At 39.9% G+C, this 9,517-nt stretch overlaps 1 protein-coding gene across 1 annotated transcript; it reads right to left on the reverse strand.

Annotated features, from left to right (window-relative positions):
- Positions 1 to 1,949: 1,949 nt before the first annotated feature.
- LOC113295035 lies at positions 1,950 to 7,632 on the reverse strand. Its single transcript, XM_026543395.1, has 3 exons — positions 6,701 to 7,632; positions 5,898 to 6,507; positions 1,950 to 2,093 (listed from the first exon to the last, which is right to left on the reverse strand). The coding sequence occupies exons 1-3, from the start codon at positions 7,630 to 7,632 to the stop codon at positions 1,950 to 1,952; spliced, it is 1,686 nt and encodes a 561-aa protein (XP_026399180.1).
- Between the last annotated feature and the right edge of the window lie 1,885 nt (positions 7,633 to 9,517).

The raw sequence follows: 9,517 nt of genomic DNA on the forward strand, positions 1-9,517 counted from the left end.
TCGGCGTCACTTCTAGAAAGTTTTAGGATTTCTTTTCATGAACCAGAGCATGTAGATCGATCCAAGCAAGGTATAAGCGATAACCACTATGACGCCGCCAACAAGCGGGAATGAATTACAAGCTTTCATCGGAAGGATTTCGTATGTTCTAAGATTCATTCCCGAGTTAGCTCAACTGCTATCCGCCTTTATACCATTGTTAAGGAAAAATAAACAGTTTAAGTGGGGATATCAGTAGCAAGGCGCATTCCAAAATCTCAAAGAGTGTTTAATCAGCACACGCGTCTTACGACCACTCATCATATGAGTGCCTCTCTACTCATATACAAACTTTACAAATTTAGAAATTGGAGCTCTATTGTCCCAATACCTCGGAAATGATGAAGTATGTCCGATTTATTATGTCATCCAGGGACTCAGGGAAGCATTATTCATATATTCAAGAGTGGAACAAGCATTTCTGGCGCTCATGTACGCTACACAAAAACTGCGACCCTACCTGCTAACTCATGAGACTATAGTAGTTGCGGTAGCTAACCCTATCGCCTATTTTTCCATGAAACCAGTTCTGTCAGGAAGAATAGCTCGATGGTTACTGCAGTTATCAGAATTCGAGTTGAGGTATCAACAAACTAAAGGGGTCCGCGGACAAGCAATCTCATATTTACTGGCTGCATTTCCGGGAATGAACACAGTAGAAGTGAGTGACGAGATACCCAGGGAAGTTGCATAGGCAGAAGAAGAAGAGCGATGGGTGATGTTCTTCGATGGATCGTCGTATGGTTTTCATGGAGGGGATGGAATTATGTTCGAAACATCCAAAAAGGACATGTTGTCGTACACATTCAAATTGGATTTCAAGTGTAGCAACAACGTAGCAGAATATGAAGCTCTGATCTTGGGGTTGCGGCTGGCATAAGAGCTTGACCTAGGAGCAATAAACATAAAGGGAGACTCTAAAATTTTCACAAACCAAGTCGTGGGAGAGTTCCAAGAAAAAGAAGCGCACCGAACCCCTTATTGCGCAGAAGTACAAGAACTCCTATCAAAAAGAAAGAGTGCAGTAATAGAGCATACGTTCCGGATGACCAACCGACATGCTGATGCATTGGATACTTTAACAGCAAAGATGCGATTAAACGGAGCCGAGGAAGGGACGATAGTAGTAAAGAAAAGAGCGCTGCCGAGTACATGGAAAGAAGACGCGGCTTTCAAACAAAAGGATGAGTTGAGGCAAACTTACATCGACGACTTGATCAAAGTTTCCGATGAACAACTATTACCCTCAAAGGTGCTTAAAAATTCGTCATGGTTAGAGGAGTGATCGAATTTTAGATAGTGGTAAGAAGGTTGTCGTTCACTCGGACATTGTTGAGATTGGTTTTAGGCTTAGATATAGAAAATACTAAAAGTAAGAAAATATATATACAATATATTAGCAAGATGAAAAAATTACTAGGACTCAGGATTCCACTGTTTTTCATGTTCATGGGGTTCAGAAATTAATTGTAGGCATTTATAGCTCAAAACAAAGAAAATATCAGCTTTATTCTTTGCCAAAGTAGATTTCATAAAATATTACGCGTAGGTCATAAGCATGGCGCATCAAAATTACCTAGAACTAGGCATGCTCCATCAAACAAAGTCACGAGTAGTTAATAGAAATCATAATTCATTACAAATCAAAGCAAATAGTAAATGAACAATTAATTAAGTTACCCCAATGGTGAAATCCAGCTTCCTCCGTTGTCCCAATGTTGGGTTTTAGCTTCTCATGTTGTAGACACGCTCAAAAGATAATTTATTGCTCAAAGGTTGTTTACAAAGATGAAAATTGAGGGGAAAATGATAAAACCGGGTTTGTAACATTTATATTTGTTACAAACCTAACTGTTACAGAGAACGATAAATATGAAGTGTCGTTGGCACTGTAGCACTACGACTGTCTCCTAGTGACTAATGTTCTTCGTGTTCTTCACATGAGCAGCAATGACAGTTCTCTGTAACTCCAATTTCTCCAACTTTGTCGTGTCTAAACGTCTCCCAATATCTCCCTCCTTCTTCTGGCATATCCCTTCACTATTTATACCTCTCTGTAGCAAGAAAATCACCGCAATAACTCCATTCTAATCCTCATTAACGTTGCCAACCACGCGAATATTTTCTTTCCTTTTTATTCTCCTGCACGCATCTGTTGTAGTCATCCTCTGTCCAAACACTCTTCCACACATCCCAGCATGTGTCAAACATGCTCAGGTCACATGAAATCTTCCCAAACATAACCAGAAATCCCGTAATATCTTCAAGAAAACAATATCTTCCCTGTTTTACTTCAAACCGCGTGAACAACCCAATCTTTTCATTTCTAACACCATTACCACTCTTGTTTAGTCAAAACATGATACTCCAAGTCAATCCCAGCGGTTTAATCTCGCCAAAACTCCCTGAAATCCTTCACAGAAACTCTCGGATTTTCTCGATAAAAACCCGTAGCTCCTTGTTCAATCCAATCTCGATGATTCAGCCAATTCCAACCAAAATAAACAACCATATCACTCTTGTTAAGCTTAAACAAGGCTTCCTAATTAATTACAACCACTAAGTCTCACTGAATTGCCTCCAAAATACGAACCCTAAAATTCTGTTTTCTGATGAACCCTTTTCCCGCCAATTTTGAAATTTGAAAGGTAGGGGATGACCTCCCCATAACAGAGATGTGAATAGCCGTTGGCCACCTGGGGTGCAAATAGTAATTGAGGTGCCCCTTATCCAAATTAAGGGTTCGTTTAGCAGTTGTCCTCTAGGGTGCAAAAACCATTTTTCGAGCAACTTTCACCATAAGAGCTTATTTCCTTGAAAAGACTTAAAACAAGTTTATTAGTGATACAAATGAGTCCCGTCTAAGGTATTTATGGGTGAAAATGCGTCGCACTTTCGTGCTTATCAAATTCCCCCACACTTACATTTTGCTAGTCCTCGCGCAAAACAGAAGAAGACCCGCTACGCAGCTGGTCATATCATAAGAGAGAATTAGACCCGCTACACAGCTGGTCATAAAATGAAAATTTGAAAAAGAATGAAAAAGACCCGCTACACAACTGGTCATGACAAACACCATACACAAGACCCGCTACACAGCTGGTCATGACAAACACCATACACAAGACCCGCTACACAGCTGGTCATGACCCTAATTTTTTTTTTTTAAGACTCGCTTAACAGCTGGTCAAATTATGCAAGAAAATTCCTGAAAAAGAAAAAGAAAAGTTAATAACCACTCCCCCACATTGAAGTCATTAGTGAAAGAAGATTTCAGACTTGTGATATATCCCCCAGCTGGTCATATATCCCCGGCAGCGGCGCCAAAAATTGATGGATTTTCAACTGAGTTGTAGTGATAGGTTCGTTTAGACTTGTGAAAGTAGATTTCAGACTTAATTTTAAAACTAAAAATATAGCAAACTCAAAATAAAAAGTGATATGAAGATTCGAAAATGGATTAAGGCTCTGGATTCCACTATTACCTCAAGTTGATTAGTTTATAATAATATTTCAGAATTATTATTAAGCTCTTTTCTCATTAATTCACTTATTAATCTATAAGGTGTCCAAATATTGAATTATAATTCCTAAGCATGAATTATCAAAGAATTAATTCTAAGCATAAAACATCAAATTGATTCACAACTAACTAAGAAAACCTTTTTATCTTTTTGTTGATCCATGTGAATTAAATAAAATAAATAATTAAAGAAATTGTAAAAAGAAATTACCAATCAAGCATGAGTGAATAGTTTCCTCCATTGCCTCAGTCACCGGGTACTTAGCCTGTCATCATGTTGGAAACACGCTCAAAAATTGATTTCATTTCTCAAAGTGTTTACAAATGATGAAAATGGGAGAAAATGACTAAAACCGGGTTTGTAACAATTATATTTGTTACAAACCGAACTGTTACAAAGAACGATAAATGATAATTGTCACTGTTACTGTAGCAATTACGACTGTTCTGCGTGCGTCTTATGTTCTTCGTATTCTTTACAACAACAACAATGGTGATTCTCTGTAACTCAACCGTCCGGCTCTGTTGATGCTATGTACCTTTCCCAAACTCTTCGTCCCCTTCTACAACTTCAGCCCACTCTATTTATACTCACAGGAACCAAGATAAAGTCTCATAACTCAATAAAATATCCCACAACTCGGATGCGAAGAAAATTATTCTCAGAAATATTTTCTTCCCTAATTTATCTCCTCACGCGTTGATTTTCTGCCAGCACACTCTAAACAGGCCCATACACGTTCCATAAGCAATGTAACAAGCTTTAGACTCAAGCAAAACTTTCCAAAACATCACAGAGCATCCCGAGTATCCTCCCGCCTATGTTTTGTTCCAACCGAAGAATCATCCCTTAATTATTGAATCTAAAGCAATTACCACCCTCTGTTGACCATGACATCTCGTTCATAAACAAATACTGCAAGGAAATCTCACCAACTCTGCTCGGGTTTAATGGAGAATATCTTCTCTGCATGTATTCCTTATTTTCTCCCATGCGTGATTGTAGCCAAGTTAGACGATTCTGACAACATTACCAACCCTGTTTAGTCAAAACAGGATATTCGGAGTCGATCACAGCTATTTAATCTCCTTCAAATACGCCCAAAATCTTTACTGCAATTCTCAGGTCTTTACACATATTTTCCCGCCAAAAAATGATTCAAATGGTGAAGAAGATGATTGCCCCTTAACAACAGCTGGGGTGCGAATATCACTTGGTACCCTGGGGTGCAAATAGTAAAGAGGGTGCCCCTTATCCAAAGTGGGGGCCCATTTAGCAAATGTCCTCCGGGGGTGCTCCGAGTCATTTTTCGAGCCGATTATTCCAAAAATGTTTATTTCCCAAAAATACATACAAACACACAAAACACCATAATAAGTACAAAATCGAGTACCAACAATACAAAAAATTGAGGACAACTTAGACACAAAAATGTGTCTATCAAATACCCCCAAACTTATTATTTGCTAGTCCTCGAGCAAATCTAATCTAAAAAATAAAATCCTAACTCACTGTTGCAGGCATCGCGATTGCACTTAGCGTGTGCAACAAGCCTTTGAACGCCTAGGTGTCCCTAGTGGCCGAGTTATAGTCTCGAAAGGGTTTACCAGAGGTGTACCCACAAAACCTTTGACTTCTAATTGGTCACAAGTATCCAAAGAGCTATGAGGACATACATATTCTCAACCTATCGCCGAGTAACTAGAATGCCAGAGAAATTAAAGGTATCCTGCTCTATAGCTGAATAAAGAAAAGGGGAGACACATACGCTATACTGCTAGATTAAGAGATATCCGCTACACAGCTAGATAAACATTATGAGATGCATCCTCTTTACAGCTGGATAAGATTAGGAGAGAGATAAAGATGAGAGGGACATCTACTACACAGCTGGACAAATTACGTGTGATGAGTTGAACCAGTGTTAGAAAGATCTTGTGCCAAATGGAAAGCGGACTAACAAAGCAACCAATATGCATCTCTCTTCGACTCTGTCATAGTGCTCAGTGGAAACAAACAACGTCTTCTTCGGCTTCAAATGTTGATGATAAACTCTCGAACCTCGTAGAATCTTGACAATTAAATCTTCTCTTCGATTTCTTGCTTGAAACTTCCTTATACATTTCTACTTCCCTATGGCCTTATTGGACAAAAATCTAACAACAAAATTTAAATGTATATATATATATATATATATATTTTTCTTTTTTTTTTCTTTTTTTTTTTTTTTTCTTTTTTTTTTTTGAAAAAAAAAACCCTCTAATATTCATGGTATGACTATGAATTCTATTACAAATCTTTGGGTGGCAACCTAGCAACAAGTTGGGCACCAACTCCTTTTTGAATAACAATACCTAGCCTATGAAAAATGAAACTATCAAAACCACTACTTGCATCGTTGCTAACTAAATAATTCTTCAGACGCTTGAAAAAATATAAAGTATCTTCTCCAAGTTCCCCTAAGGTAGAGAAAGCTAGAACACCCAGATCATATCCATGGGAGACACACTTGTCCAAGTATTTAGTGCATTCACGCGAAACAACACTAGAGATAGCTTTTCCTGGAACGAAAGAGCGAATACCATCTCCCGTGAAAGGAGAGACACCTGTAACATCCATGCACACAACTTTACCATTTTCCCAGTTAAGAACGAGAATATCAGCAGGCCGTAATCCTTTGTCATCATCTGACAGAAACCCAAGAGAAACTTCCTTGCGGGCAGGCACACCAGCTTTGTAGCAAATGTCAGCGACAATGTCACGTACAAAGTCATGTCTTAACTTAATACCAACATCCTTATCACAATGGAGCGCGTGATCCCCAAAGATATCCATAGATTTGCTGCAACTTGAGCATAAACCATTCTCAACAAACAATGGGATACCAAGACGGTAACAAAGGACATATCTGAACTGTCTTGGCCCCAGGCATTGGTTAAGCCCACTAATCAAGAAAGCTAACAAATAATCTTGTACATGCTTAACTCGGTTGCATTGCCACAAAATGGGATCTCTTGCATACATAGAAAATTGGTCTGGGATTTGCTTCTTAACTGCATCAAAATAAATGACTGCCAGGGAATGCATGGAAGGGGGGGAGTATCATCGACGCAGTAAGAAGAAGGTACTCCACATACCTGGATGAAGTTCTGAAGAGCCAAATGATAAGCAGAGCATTGAACAAGTTACCCAGTATCACCTTTTGCACTGAAGAAGTATGGCTCTGAGAAGCTAGATAACAATAGGTGCGGGTGTCTGCCATGGTGTAAATTCCCAAGCCACCGTCCTTGATGGGCAAGGTAGCCAATCTCCGTTGTAAAGGACCAAAACTAGGACCGTCTCCAGTAACAAGGAGTCTCAAGTACTTGAGCAGGTGATCATCGAAAAGCTCAGTAGCTTTTTGAAGGGCTGCAGGGTTGGTAGTACGCATTGCAAAATATAACCTAGACACACCGGTGAAATTGCGAAGTAATAGCATCTCACTTTGAGGATCCTTGAGTTTTTTAATGGCAGACATTAATTGAACTGTCTTGTTCACCCTACTCAACATCATATCACTAATAAAGTTCAAATCCAGACTCACGGGACCACCCAAAATTTTAACACCATTAGAAGGTCTACCAATATCAGTTGGGAAAATACCGTCAACAGTACTTTTGGGGTCAATCGAAGGCCAAAAGACTTCCGTTTTCTTGATATTAAGATGTAAACCTCTTCCCGGTCCTTCAGTTTCAATCAAGCGTAAGGCTTTGGAAACCTCAAGAGTATCACCAATGATTGTACCATCATCAAGGTACCAAGAATGTAAATCGTGCTTGCATCTGGAAGCAATGGTCTTCACCAGGGGGTGAAGTGTCAAGGAAAATATCAAGGGACCGAGAGGATCACCTTGTTGGACTCTGAGAGCAGAAGATAAAATATATTGGGCATAGTAGAGTGTAGCCGGTCGCATGTAACAAAATTCCACCCAATGAGAAATACCTGGACAATGAAGACGAACCTCCTTGATGAGATGATATTTGCTCACCATGTTGAACGCATTCGAAAAGTCAATAAGCAACATTGACATCGTGTCCGAGTGACCTTTTAACTCCAGTAGGCCATTTACAGCATGTAGAATACTCTCCCCCCCAGCAGGCACACCAACACCAAATTGGTAATCACCTAACTAGGAAGTCATATCCTTACCGACAGAAAAATCCTCTACTTTAGAGACCAATCTTCGCCAAACCGTGCCAACTGCTATGGGCCTAAGACCACCATCGGGCTTAACTAACGGTGTTAAGGGCGCACTAGTAATGAACTCGCCTAAACCATCGGGGCATTTTCCAGCCAACCAAAGGTTGAAAACCCCTGTAATAAAAGCGAGTAAATCGTCTGCAACAGCGGCTGCAACCCCACTCATCACATCAACCAAATGTTGTGCCCGAAGTCCATCTCGTCCGCATGATGTACCCTTAGAAAAGCTCTTTATAACACCCATAACTGCTCGACTATCCACTGTAATTGGATCCTCTATAATATCATCACAAGGGACAACATGAGAAGGCGTTATTGGGTGCTTATCTAGCAATTCGGAGCAAGTTTGTCCATTACATGGAGCCACCCCGCTTGAAGAAAGCACTCGAATTGCGGTAGCAAAATGACCACAAATAATTTTCTTTTGGCAAGATGTCATGTTAGACATACCCTGCTTCTTCTCATCCTTTTGCTTAGACACATTACGAACAGGAAGTTGTAGCATCTTGTCAACCAGTACAAAGAAACCATTGGGCTCTCTCCAAACTGATAAAGCTTGGTTAATAGCATCAACTTGTAAACGTTTCCTTTTTCCTGATTTTGCCTCCGCTGAACTTCTCGGTGTGTACAGTACTAACGTGCAAATGGGAAGCAGAATTAACTGTAGCCAAGCAGTCTCATTAGTTGGATTAACAATGACCTTGTCGAGGCAGGCTTTCAACGATCTCGAAAACAATAACCGACACTGATGAGGAATACTTGTTACAGTCGTAAACTGCCTTTGGAAAACAATGTTGAGAAAGTCTGTTGAAAGAGACCCAAACGACTCTACTACAGCAGCACCACCATCCCCTTCCAAGTCATCATAAACTGCATCACTCGGAGTTCCCAAACAGACAACACTTACCTCGACAGACTGAGCTAAGCCATGAAAAATAAATTTTGCACCTTCTCTGTTGAATTGCCATGCAACAACGTACCCATGAATCACCCCTTCCTTGCCTTTTCACGACATCTTCCATGCATGTAGATGCATACATCTACAACATAACCACATCCGAAAGCAGCTAAGAACCTTGTCCTGGGCCTGGCGTATATGTTGATGCTTGGCAATCAACTCTCTGCAAGATGTCTTGTTTGCATCATAAGCAAGGTGCCTGGCATATAAATGCTGCAAGAAAGATCCTTTAACATAACCCCTGCTGTTAACCCCATCGCGACAACCATCAAAGCTCTTGAATGGGCAATGACAGAAGCCGATATCAGAAGCTGCCTCTTCTTTGGAAGGAGGTGATGAAGATGGTGGTAAAGGCAACATGGAAGAGGGATCCAGTAATAACAAGACTAATCTTTACATGGCCAAGAGAGATGCAGTAACTAAGACTACATTGTGAGGTTGCTTTGTCTTTCTGGCATTTCCTTCTGACCGATTGTCTTTCTATCATGGATGGTTAGGTCCATCACGATTACCCTCTAAAAGGTACATGTTCTATCCTGATTGTCAATGATCTCTAATGTCTTTTTCTTTAATGTCTCACTAGAATTTTATCCCTAGCAATTCTAATTTCCATCTTTTCGGTGAGAAATAGTAATTAAACTTAGCTAACTGGATACTATGCGACGCTAGAAGTTTCAAAAATGCAACTAACGAAAAGTTCTTCCCCACCCCAAACTTAAATCTAACATTGTCCTCAATGTTCTAAATATGAAATTAA

This window comes from Papaver somniferum, chromosome 7 (genome assembly GCF_003573695.1).
Source record: "Papaver somniferum cultivar HN1 chromosome 7, ASM357369v1, whole genome shotgun sequence".
NCBI classification, from domain to species: domain Eukaryota; kingdom Viridiplantae; phylum Streptophyta; class Magnoliopsida; order Ranunculales; family Papaveraceae; genus Papaver; species Papaver somniferum.

What these genes read in the sequence shown, in the direction of transcription:
- LOC113295035 (XM_026543395.1), bottom strand. Translation starts at nt 7,632, where the DNA reads ATGTCAATGTTGCTTATTGACTTTTCGAATGCGTTCAACATGGTGAGC. An exon ending in CTCTTCAGAACTTCATCCAG is followed by an intron (nt 6,508 to 6,700) that starts GTATGTGGAGTA and finishes TTTCTTGATTAG; the next exon opens with TGGGCTTAACCAATGCCTGG. An exon ending in GTATTGTTATTCAAAAAGGA is followed by an intron (nt 2,094 to 5,897) that starts GTTGGTGCCCAA and finishes TTCTTGCTACAG; the next exon opens with AGAGGTATAAATAGTGAAGG.